The 12,014-nt window shown below is 45.4% G+C and overlaps 2 protein-coding genes and 4 non-coding genes across 7 annotated transcripts; 3 read left to right on the top strand and 3 right to left on the bottom strand.

Annotated features, from left to right (window-relative positions):
* Positions 1-89: 89 nt before the first annotated feature.
* On the top strand, positions 90-7,126 carry prodha (proline dehydrogenase (oxidase) 1a). Its single transcript, XM_086135140.1, has 14 exons — positions 90-550; positions 1,120-1,328; positions 2,157-2,191; positions 2,678-2,827; positions 2,904-2,968; positions 3,558-3,674; positions 3,754-3,833; positions 3,933-4,014; positions 4,123-4,215; positions 4,294-4,440; positions 4,941-5,116; positions 5,188-5,286; positions 5,365-5,453; positions 6,216-7,126. The coding sequence occupies exons 1-14, from the start codon at positions 191-193 to the stop codon at positions 6,404-6,406; spliced, it is 1,893 nt and encodes a 630-aa protein (XP_085991266.1). The 5' UTR covers positions 90-190; the 3' UTR covers positions 6,407-7,126.
* A 142-nt stretch (positions 7,127-7,268) lies between these two features.
* On the top strand, positions 7,269-9,654 carry gal3st1b (galactose-3-O-sulfotransferase 1b). Of its 2 annotated transcripts, XM_086135142.1 has the most exons (3): positions 7,269-7,605; positions 8,046-8,188; positions 8,315-9,654. In XM_086135142.1, the coding sequence occupies exons 1-3, from the start codon at positions 7,600-7,602 to the stop codon at positions 9,450-9,452; spliced, it is 1,287 nt and encodes a 428-aa protein (XP_085991268.1). In that variant the 5' UTR covers positions 7,269-7,599; the 3' UTR covers positions 9,453-9,654. The 2 variants fall into 2 exon arrangements, with proteins under 2 accessions (XP_085991268.1, XP_085991267.1); XM_086135141.1 differs by having other exon boundaries at positions 7,269-8,188.
* Positions 9,655-10,776: 1,122 nt separating this feature from the next.
* trnag-gcc (transfer RNA glycine (anticodon GCC)) lies at positions 10,777-10,847 on the bottom strand. Its single transcript has one exon. It is a non-coding gene; the product is annotated as a tRNA-Gly (tRNA).
* Positions 10,848-11,198: 351 nt separating this feature from the next.
* On the bottom strand, positions 11,199-11,269 carry trnag-gcc (transfer RNA glycine (anticodon GCC)). The gene has a single exon. It is a non-coding gene; the product is annotated as a tRNA-Gly (tRNA).
* A 243-nt stretch (positions 11,270-11,512) lies between these two features.
* trnad-guc (transfer RNA aspartic acid (anticodon GUC)) lies at positions 11,513-11,584 on the top strand. Its single transcript has one exon. It is a non-coding gene; the product is annotated as a tRNA-Asp (tRNA).
* A 137-nt stretch (positions 11,585-11,721) lies between these two features.
* trnae-cuc (transfer RNA glutamic acid (anticodon CUC)) lies at positions 11,722-11,793 on the bottom strand. Its single transcript has one exon. It is a non-coding gene; the product is annotated as a tRNA-Glu (tRNA).
* Positions 11,794-12,014: the final 221 nt, after the last annotated feature.

The following is a 12,014-nucleotide window of genomic DNA, read 5'->3' as shown; positions in this document are numbered from 1 at the left end:
AAACGTGTGGACGTCACTGAAAGCTTTTATTCTTTTGGCGGGGTGGGGGTGGGGGTGTCGAGAAGAGGGCTGTTTTTATTACATAACATGTCGACAAGGGAGGACCTACACCCATATTGAGAAGATCATTATGCAACGTGCCAAGTAAAAAAGGAAAACGTGCCATCTCCACCCGGCACAGACGAAAACAATGTCGCGCGCCAACAGGATCGTCTCCTCTCTCGTCCGGGCCAACAGAGCTGGAAAGCGTCGTTGCCTCCCGGCAACAAGATGCAGGTCAACAGTGGCGGCGTCCACCAAAGAGAAGGAGAAGGAGCAACAGCAACAGCCGCAGATGGTGGACGGAAGATGCGGCGTGGTGGAGGCTGCTCCCGTGGAGCTCATCAGCCCGAGCAGGAGCGACCCAGGCGGGCTGCCGCGAGGCAACATCAGCGTGGACTTCAACAACACAGAAGAAGCTTACAAGAGTAAGGACAATGTGGAGCTGCTCAGGAGTCTGTTGGTTTTCAAGCTATGCACCGTGGACGTCTTGGTGGAGAGGAACAAGGAGGTGAGGCGGCCGTACGCTTACATCTGCTGAAGGCATGGTCGGCACGTGGACTCCAGTCACACAGCAACTTGAATCAGATCCGAAAGAATCTTGGGCGAAAAGTGCCTTGATACAAGCATTTAACAAAGAAATTATGACTTTAAAATTAGAGGTTTTAGTTATTAAAAGAGGAGGAATAACAATTCCCGAATTGACATTAGTTAAACATTGAGGAAACTGAATCCCAATCATTTTATTTTTAATAAGAATGTGACAGTTCCACTCAGCTGTGATTCATTTGAATCATTGCTATTGAATGGATTCAATAAAAATGAAATCCCTAAAAAAATAAATGTACTGTAGGTATACTTTAATTAGCGCTCATAATACCAGAAAATGATTTCAATACGTTGTATACTGGTTCGGTGAATAGACGGATGGTGTATTTCAGATTTTGAAATGTATTACATGTACTGTAATTATTTAAAAGTATAATTTAAAAAAAAGTATAATTAAAAAAACGCCAGCAGCGTGCAAAACATTGTTGCGCAACATACGGCTAACAGAATGGGGGTGTTACGCATTTACAGTTAATGGAGCTGAGCAAGAAGGTGCTGGGTCAGTGGCTGTTCGAGAAGCTGATGAAGATGACCTTCTACGGCCAGTTTGTGGCGGGCGAGGACCACAACGCCATCAAGCCTCTGATCCAGAAGAACCAGGCGTTCGGCGTGGGCGCCGTGCTGGACTACAGTGTGGAGGAGGACCTGACGCAGGAGGAGGCCGAGAAGAAGGAGATGGAGTGAGTTTATGTTTGACTCGACGCCATGGAATGTGTTTCTTATTAAACTCCCCATCACGTGCTGCTTGGTTGAAACTGAGCCCATACGGGTGCAAGTTACGCAGTTATGTAACCAACATGCAAAAGGAGGGGATGACATGAGTGGGTGTGAAATTTGCTCAAAACCTGAATGGTTGTCAGGTCTGACAACAAATAAAAGTTAATAGGAACTGTAATTCAGGTATTATACATTTGGGATGTAGTGTAATGAAGTGTCCGATGGGTCAAAATAATACACAGCCAGGAACGTAAATCTAACCAAGATTCTGGTTTTCTGAAATGAAGTCCAGTTTATCCCTTGTCCTTACTTTTTTCTCTTGCTTTTTAAAGCCACTTTTTGCGATGTACAAAATGACTCCCCGGTGCAATAGTATCTAACCCCCGCCCCCTGCAAAGCCCACTCCCCCCATCTTATCTTGCGTTTCAATGATATGACTCCATGACTCCTTCATGCCCCCAATGTTTCCTCCTATTCGTCATCATCACATGCTGCATGTTCCGCTTGCTGCGCCACGATTAAAATAAAACACAAACAAACGTGTTGACACAAAGCAGTGACTACCCATGAGCTCGCGCACTATTGGCTATTCAGGACAGGCCCCTCTCTTCTCATTGGTTTGTCCCGACTCGTGCGAGTGTTAACCATTTGCGGTCGTCCCTTGGAATGAAAAAAAAAAAACAATGCGTCAAATTCTTTTGGCATGAGGACAACGCTGATAGCAGCTACGGCTTTAATAATAGTTGCTCTCATCGATTGTGATGATGTTTCTTTTGCTTTGTTTTTTGCAGTTCCTGTGTGTCCCAAGCCGAGAAAGAAAGTCCAAGTGAGTGGTGTAGACTGGTTCTTGGTCTGTTTGTGTTCCTGGAGAGTTTGTGCAGACAACTTTGCAGGCTATGGTATGTTGTGGCGTGCCATAATATATGGTCCTGCTATAGGTTATATTTGGACTCTGATTCTGAGAAGTAGTGTGCTTCGGGTTACATGGAGAAAGTGGTCTCATATCTTCTGCCTTTACTAAAAATAGTGGCCACATCTCAAGTCGGTTTCAATCAACGCAAACTGCAACTTCAATCATTAAAGCTGCGAGAAGCCATCAGCTTTCATGGCAAATCTTTCAGAGGATCACCAAACTTTGAAAAACAGAGATGGGCCAAGGTACAAGCATACTGAGACTTAAGACTTGGTAGTGCCCCTTCACATCATTTTTCCTCATTTCAAATTCAGATGCTATATTAATACTTGACTCGTAATCCAAAAAAAAAAAAAAAGCCTTCGTAAGCATCGCATGCGTCTCCATTCACCCCTCTAGATGCTGCTCACCGCGAGAAGAAGTACAGGGCCCATCGGCAGTTCGGCGACCGACGCGGCGGCGTCATTAGCGCCCGCACATATTTCTACGCCGACGAGGTCAAATGCGACAACCAGATGGAAACGTTCATCAACTGCATCAAAGCCTCAGGTAATGACAAATTCTAAGTAAGCAACCGGATCAGAACCACACGGACGACAGCGTGAATGTGTGGATGGACTTTCAGGTGGAGCTTCGGCAGATGGCTTCTCAGCCATCAAAATGACAGCCCTGGGACGCCCGCAGTTCCTTGTGAGTGGAACACAATGTCCTCAATATTAACCAAAATGCATTTATGGAATTGCCTCATGACTATCTCATTCGGTAATGGCGGTTTATCTCACTACGGCAGTCAATCATTGGCCATTTATCTGGGGAATTATCTCTCGGCGGTACGGTTAAGTGGGTGCCACTTTTTTTTTTTTAATGGATTTCAAGTTCACTACAGAGTGTGTTATCGTCGCCTTACAAAATCAAATCAGATACAGTATCTTGTTATTGTATTACAATGACAAGAAGCAGAAAGAGCTGCTACCAGATATAGTGTCAAAGTATCAAAATCCACCACAACAACCAACCGAGGATCTTGCTGCAAACCCTCTGCGGTGTGAGTAAACTCAACTCAATTATTAAAAAAAATAATAATCATAACTTTGCCCATCTGCCTAGCATACTTGCTTTCAAATGATGCTACTTGGAACAGTATGAGCCCTGAAAATTGCCCAAAATGGCTGCCTCAAACCAAAATGGCTGACGGACCATTGGTCATGACTTCTTTCTTTTTTTACATTTTTTTGTATGTTCAGTTCTGACAGATATCCCCATCCAATTTTGTGCACAGCTCCAGTTTTCTGAAGTCTTGGTCAAATGGAAGCAGTTCTTTAAGTTCTTGGCAGCCCAGCAGGGAAAATCAGAAATGACGGCCCTCGAGCAAAAACTGGAGCCGGGACAACTCAAGGTGCATGTCAAAAGGATGTTTATTCTAAGAATGTGTGAGTGGATTTGGGTTTTTTTCTCATGAGAATATGTTTTTGTAGGACACTTTGACCAGCCTGGGTGTCGCTGCTAAGGATGACATTGAGAGCTGGTTCACTGGAGAGCAACTGGGACTGTCGGGGTAAGAGTAGTTTGAAATATTAAAAATAAACCATTTTACATGGTCCCTGTATGACAAATTTTCTTCGCATCCTTTTTCTCCATTCGTCTTTATTTCCAGAACCATAGATCTGCTCGACTGGAACAGCTTGATAGACGACACAACCAAAATTTCCAATCTTCTCATGGTGCCAAATCTTCAGGTAAATAGATTTTTTTTAAAAAGCCATAAAATGCGGAATCATTTTCTGAAGGACACATTTCTACACAGGTGATATGAGGATTTAATTTATTTATTTTTTACCTTCCAGACGGGCCAGCTGGAGCCTCTGCTAAGCACATTCACAGCTGAGGAAGAGCGGCAAATGAAGCGAATGCTGCAGAGAGTTGACGTCCTGGCCAACGTGAGGACAGATAAACTGAACTTCTGTCTTGTCATGAATACCTCAGCGTTTCAATTCCTCTTTTTTGTGTGACGTCAGCATGCCTTAAAGCACGGCGTGCGGCTCATGGTGGATGCCGAGCAGACGTACTTCCAGCCCGCGATCAGCCGGCTGACCCTGGAAATGCAGAGGAAGTTCAACACGGAGAAGCCAATCATCTTCAACACATATCAGTGCTACCTGAAGGTCAGATCGCTGACTGACTTCTTGGGCCGATAGAAACAGTCGTGTCCAGCCTGACAAGTTTCTCCTTTAAATTCTGCATTTTTTCAATTGAAACATCACTAACGCGGATGGTTCAGTGAACGACATACACGGGTTGCCTAAAACTCATTCCACTGCCGACCCATGGTATCAAAACAGAGCTTTTCACTTGAATAGCCGTCAATGGCGGTGAATGAGCTAACGGGTAGCTCGGAAGTTTAGAAGAAAGGTAAGTTGGTGGCTAGGTCGATAAGTAGGAAGCTTACGAAAATTGTAGGTTGGTGGCTAGGTAAGTGGGCGAGTGGATTGATGGAAGGACACTGGTTGGGTAGTTTAGATGTGGAGATAACACGGCTGGGTTGTGTTTGGAACCGAGACACAGACGGCTAGGTCGCCAGGAAGCTAGTAAGACAAGAAGCAAGGTGGGTCGGTGGTTAGCTAGGTCTTCAGTGTCTGCGCTTAGCAACCGTAAATGATTCCAGGAAGCCTATGACAACGTGACGGTGGACGTTGAGCTGTCTCGGCGGGAGGGCTGGTACTTTGGTGCCAAGCTGGTGCGCGGGGCCTACATGTACCAGGAAAGAGCCCGGGCGGCGGAGATTGGCTACGAGGATCCCATCAATCCCGACTATGAGGCCACCAACAAGATGTACCACAAGTGAGTGGTCCCTTCTGGTGAGAGGTCTTTGGTACATTTCTTAACCTTATGTTTTTATTTTATAATCGCAGATGTCTGGAGTACCTGCTCGAGGACATTGAGCACGAACGCAAATCAAACATCATGGTCGCCACTCACAATGAGGACACGGTGGAATTCACCTTGGAGAAGTTTGTTTTAGTCTCGACAAGCGCTCCGAACATCTGCGTCCGGCGTTGCATAACAAACGTGTTCTCCCCCCCCCCCAGGATGAATGAGATGGGCCTGTCACCCGCTGAGAATAAAGTTTACTTTGGACAGCTGCTCGGCATGTGTGACCAGATCAGCTTCCCACTCGGTATGTCCTAACCCCGACGTCCCTCACTGATACTAACAATAAACATACGGAGGCTTGCATCACGCCGTTATGTGACCGCCGGCGCCAAAAGTCGCTCGGTGGTCTTTGAAGCGGTTGAACCTTCAGACAAAAAGGTGGACGGGACGTCTTATAAAGGGGCCTGTTGGAGATATCTCGGTACAGGAGGTTATCAGTTCCAGTGATGCTCTTGTAAGCGCAGCACGTGGAACCTTTCTCTTCATGGGGGGGGGGGGGGAGGTCTGACACACAATTAAATGTATATGAGTTTTATGTAATGTATAGTTATTTTGAATTTTTAAAAAAAACAAGGTAAAATCTTTTTTCATGACTTGGGGGTGTCATTAAGAGCCAAAACAAAATGAATTTGTCATAAATAATCTTTAAAGCAGTGTTTACTTAAGGATCATAAATGTCACATGTTTCACAAATTGGACTTTGAGAGAAGATATGTTGCAAAACATTTTTGCTTCAAAAACTGAATTATGATCTACTTGTGGCGATTTTTTTGGGGACACCCACACTCGGTCGGAACAAATGTATCGAGACACACGGGCATTCGTTCGGCTGACTTTCGGACGAGAGGGCAAATTCCCTCATTTTGTTTTGCCGATGACATTTTTTCCACATGTTCTGTTGTGTTTGTTTTCGCGCGAGAGTGATGTGCGTCATCCACTCGTAAACAGTTAAAGGCAGCGATTGGCCTCATGGGCGGGGTGACTCAACCAAAACTTATGTCCTCAGGTCAGGCGGGTTTCCCAGTGTACAAATACGTCCCGTACGGGCCAGTGGATGAGGTCATCCCTTACCTGTCCCGCCGCGCTCAGGAGAACCGCGGCTTCATGAAGGGCTCCCAGCGGGAGCGCAGCCTTCTGTGGAAGGAGCTCAAGCGGCGCATGCTCGGGGGGCAAATATTCTACAAGCCTGTCTACTAAGTTGCGGGATCACCCGTCGCTGCCGGCATTCCGCCATCTTGAGCATGGACCTCCCTTTCCCCCATCTTGGGCTGGTGGCGGGACTACATTACAGCAAGGGTACCCGTATTGTTTATAAACTCGTGGGTAAGAAAATAGAGACAAAAGTTAGGTCCTCATCGGCCCTTTGTTTGTCGTAAAAGCAATTATCAGCGGCTTAAGTCCGTATGACAAGGAAGTGGAAGCTCACTTTTTGGAAACTTCTCTAACTCTCACTCCAACATGCCTTAAAAGTGTACGCACAACATTTGCAACGCAGGGAATTGTACGTGTAATCAGTGCGGAGTGTAATTATTGTGCCGATTTATATTGGGCACAAACATACGGTTGTTTGTTTTTTGAATTTGTTGCACAGTGATGTCCGTGAGCTAAAGAGGAGATGAAATGTTCCATTTTCACTCGAAGCATATAGGTACAAATATTCCCGTCATTTCTCACACAGTAGCACAAGAGCCAATTAAACGTTATCACACAAAGATAACGGTCCGACACGTTTTATTTATTCATTTGTGCAAGAGAGTATGGAACGAAATCAAATGATGTTGCAACGAGGCACATTGAATGTTTGTAACTTGGCGTGTGCTCTATCGACCGGTTGATCAGAATTTTGTACAATTGTAAGATATTCCTTTTAATTGAAACGAGAATAAAACTCGGAATAAAAATTAGACGTGTGAATCATTCATGAAACAATGATGATGATCTGCCCCGCCCCCTCTTTGTTGACACCAAGCCACCGAAGTGTATTGTGTACTATAGTTGCTATACTTAAAAGAGTAAAAAAAATACATCTAAACTACACTGTCTCACATCTGCACTATTGAAACAAGACAATTTGCTTTTTCTAAATACATGAAAAATAATAATGAGCAAAATTGGGGGGTTAGCATGTTGGTTTGGTGCTCGGCAAGCCTCGTTTCTCAATGCAGTCCAGAATATATGAATTAGTAGAGCGTAGCATACCCGTAGTATGGTTGTCAAACTATGCGGTGGGAGTTCATTGACCAAAGTGGTGAGAAAAATAGGGGAGGGGAGGAGCCTGTGGTGCTTTGTCATTAGGTGTCAGCCAATCAATGAACATTGACAGGACAATGTAGGATTGTTTGACCAGTTTTCCCTCGGTCACGACCACTTGATAACGCGTCGGCGCTCATATGCAGGTAAATAAACGTCTTCTCTGGTTAATATATGGCTAATGCTAGTTTAGGCAAATGCAAATCCATCCATCCTTTATCCCTGCCGCTCATCCTCACGAGGGTGGAGGCGTTGTTTTCATTCAATGTGCCAAGACCCTCACTGAGAGTTATCACAGAGGGAGACGACGTTGATCAAAATGTATTTGTCAATAGCCAAAACAACTTTTGATAACCTATTTGGGGCATTTTAACCTGATATGAAGTCACTATAGTGTGGTGTTAAACATGGCTCTTTTCGCTTCCCAACTATAAATATGTTGTAAGTGTAAACATGGGGGTTGTGTTTCATTGAGCTCAGCAGTGTTTTCCTTTTATCTATTCCTGGATTCGCTCCCCTTATAGGGTTAGCCCACTATACGATTCATATATTCCAGGCTATTTTTAATTATCAAATGTCGTTTCAGGTTTTCCTCTTGGACTTCAAAATGTTGCATGTAGCAGGAAACAAGCGCACCGCGGTAACGCGAGGCTTCATTCTTTGGCTTCTATTGACCAACATCATGGTTCTCGTATATCGCTTGACTTTGCCAATGCAAGTGGACATCAGGTAATGGAGAAAAAAATTGCAATAGGCCGAACGTTTAGCAGCTACGGATTCGATAAGTACAATCTTCTATAGTATAGCAATTTAGATGGAATTCTGTGTAAAAGGGTGCTTGCGGTTTTCTTCCAGAGATGCCACTTGTACCCTCAACATGGGCAAACCATTCAACGAGAACCTTCCCCGGCCTTCTCGAAGGCTCCAGACGGACACGTGCGCTCCTTCGGGGAACATCATGTTCCTGAAAACGCACAAAACAGCCAGCAGCACTCTTCTCAACATCCTCTTCCGCTTCGGAGAAAAACACAAACTCAAGTTCGCCTTCCCCAACGGCCGCAATGACTTCTTCTACCCGTCGCCTTTCCGCCGCTGGCAAGTGAAGAGCTACCAACCCGGCCAGTGCTTCAACATAGTGTGTAACCACATGCGCTTCCACCCCGCTGAGGTGGCGGCGCTGTTGCCCCCCGACGCCACCTACGTCACCATCCTGCGCCATCCGGCCTGCGTCCTGGAGTCGGCCTTCCACTACTACCACAGGGCTGTGCCCTTTACTTGGAAAATAGGTGGCCGCGACAAACTGGAGGAGTTCCTCAGGAGTCCTCGGACCTACTACAGGGATCACGCCTACAACGCTTTCTACCTGAAGAACTTGCTCTTATTCGACTTGGGCTCAGACAACAACTTGGACGCGGACCATCCCGACGTGACGGAGGCCATTCAGAGTCTGTCCCAAAGGTTCCACCTGGTGCTCATTGCGGAATATTTTGACGAGTCGCTCATCCTCCTGAAGGAGACGCTTTGCTGGAGCATGGAGGATATTTTGTATTTCAAACTTAATGCTCGCATGAGCGCCTCCGTCTCTCGTCTGACCCCAGAATCCAGGGCCAGGGCTTTGGGGTGGAATGGCGCTGACTGGAGGCTCTACCGACACTTCAACGCCACCTTGTGGGACAAGGTGGAGGAGTACGGGCGGGAGAGGATGAAGCGGGACGTGGCCGAGCTCCGAAGGAGAAACGCCGAGATGAGAGCATTGTGCTTGGAAGGTGGAGAGGCGGTGGAGGCGCTACGCATCAGAGACCGCCGCTTCCTGCCCTGGCAGCCCCTGGGAGTGAAGTCCATCCTGGGATATAACGTGAGGAAAGACATCCATCCCGAGTTGAGGAGCACATGTGAGAAGATGCTCACGCCGGAAATACAATACTTGGCGGACTTGGGGGTCAGTCTCTGGCTTACGAGACTTTGGGGATGGTTGAAAGATGCCATTTCCTAAGGCCCGCCCCAAATTCATGGAGTTGAGCAGCCTTGGGCAGACACCAGTTCGTGTGATCCGCATCCCTCTCCTCCTCTGAAAGCAATTCATAAAATGTTTTTGGAGGTGCTGCAAATTCCACAGTGATTTTATTGAACTCACTGTATGATTGTGTGATTATTTCGAAGTTGTCATATGCCATAAAGGCGTCAATGTAATTCATCTTTGATGTCATTTGTCTCTATTTAGCAGCTCTTTGCTTGACTAGTCCCTCTGTTTTATTCTTCAGGGGCTTTTCGGTTACTTTGCGTTTTCTCTTTCAAGTTCACCTGGTTTGGGATTCACTTTATCTGGTTCTGATGGTTTATTTTTGTCACCAGCCATTTTTTTTTCAGTGCAGAGATTTGAATTAATTTCGACATTCTTTCATTTCAACTTCGAGGCATTTTGAGTTGTGCTTTACTTAACATCATCAATTTGTACAGTTCAGTTAAAATCCCCATTTTTATCATTTGTGAACAGCGAATTTATTACAGTAGGCTCGCTCGTTATTCAAAGCAGTTATACAGCGTCTGTATCTCGATATGCAATCAACAAACTTAACACAAGAGTTTCGTACGTTTCCGCTCACTTCATCTACTCTTGACATTTACAAGCATTCATCGTCACATGTACATACATACATGCACGTCAGACATCCATCTCGCAATTTATGCCACAACTGCATCCGTTTCAATAATCTGTCACGTCAATTCAATCAGTTTCTCTGTTCAGCAATCAGCGCTAAACTTTCATCGTTACATCTAAAACATCCGGAGACGTAGCCACATCGAAGCTCCTTAATACAAAGTAATCGTGTCAATTTGTCACGCGATCCACTTTATAAACAGTCAATCACGTCAAGTGGACACCACAATGTTCCGTCTTCAAAAACACGTTGCTGTTTCCATCAATTGCCTTCTTTTCGGACGTTTTCAATAAGATGCTGGCGAAGGAAAATATCAACTCGCACTCACCATGGGTTGAAATTGTTGTTGTTCGAATGGATTCGATGACACTTGACGCTGATGGTGAAATTGTGTTTGTGGCGTCAGTCACGGGTTAAAGTATCTGCGTTAGTCGATTCAATTTAATCTTGTATTTCCTTTAAGGTTAGTGCGCGGTTGGACACGGTATCCGACAAAGCGTTCCGACACAATTGTGTAGAATTCATGACGTAGATCGGCGACCCATCTGATGACGTCATCAAATGCCGTCCTGGTGGGATCTCTGAAGTCTGTATTCAACAGTGGTTAAAAAAGCTCCAAACAATTTTGTACTTGATTGGAAGTTGGAAAAACATCTGTGCATTGGCCGGGAATCGAACCCGGGCCTCCCGCGTGGCAGGCGAGAATTCTACCACTGAACCACCAATGCCTACAGTAAAACAGTAAAATATGTATTATATAACACTGCGCTTGAAGCGGAAGTACATTTGCTAGTGTCTTGAATATATATCGACAACCCTAACTCCATTAACTCCAACCCCTCCACGATATAACACCATCCATCCATTATGTGAAGTGGTTTGATTCTCACCAATGTCACGGGCGTGCTGGAGCCTATCCCAGCTGTCTTCGGGCAGTAGGCGGGGTACAACCAGAACTGGTTGCCAGCCAATCGCAGGGCATACATAGACGAAGAACCATCCGCGCTCACATTCACACTGGGACAATTTAGAGTGGCCAATCAATATCACAAACAGCACAAAAAAATGAAAACAACAGTTGCATTGGCCGGGAATCGAACCCGGGCCTCCCGCGTGGCAGGCGAGAATTCTACCACTGAACCACCAATGCTCGCGGATACATGTAGACAATGTTTTATAAGAAGTAAAAAACACCTGCAGCGTGACAAAAGTGCTGTATTTAGTTGGGGTTTGGTAGATACGTGACAGGCGAGAAATCACCCATTGAACTAACAACACCCAGACTGCAGTTCATACATACCCCTAACCCTTACCTTAACTCTACACATAAAGCAGTCGGTCTTAAAGGTATTATCAATTGTTGATAGTGACTGAATAGTGATATTGTGTTTACTCCTCGTTAGTATAGTGGTGAGTATCCCCGCCTGTCACGCGGGAGACCGGGGTTCAATTCCCCGACGGGGAGATGTGTTTTTTTAAATTATTCTATGATAGTATATCATACGGCCTCCACGACACGCGTTCCGGGAGAGCTGTAAAATTCAGAATTTTCCTAAAATAATTTCGTTCAAAATTACAACAATTAAAAAAACGACAACTAAGTTCCCTGACCGGGAATCGAACCCGGGCCGCGGCGGTGAGAGCGCCGAATCCTAACCACTAGACCACCAGGGACCACGTTGCTGAATCCGCAGACATTCAACAAATTCTAATGCAAAGCATTTTGCAAAGTGACCGCGCGGCTCTTTTATTTTGACATATTAAGGCCCTTTCTCAAGTGTTGAAAGTGTCTTCCTCCTTTGGACAATGTAGTGTTCATGGTTGGTTTCATGTACAAGACCATGCATTTCATTTTCAGATAAATATTTACGTGGATATCTATTTTCATGATTGAA

The sequence above is a fragment of the Hippocampus guttulatus genome, chromosome 17 (assembly GCF_054856545.1).
Source record: "Hippocampus guttulatus isolate MCC_2025c chromosome 17, RoL_Hgut_1.0, whole genome shotgun sequence".
NCBI lineage: Eukaryota > Metazoa > Chordata > Actinopteri > Syngnathiformes > Syngnathidae > Hippocampus > Hippocampus guttulatus.
The sequence above is the reverse complement of the archived record's forward strand: the minus strand, read 5'-3'. Positions and strand labels throughout refer to the sequence as shown.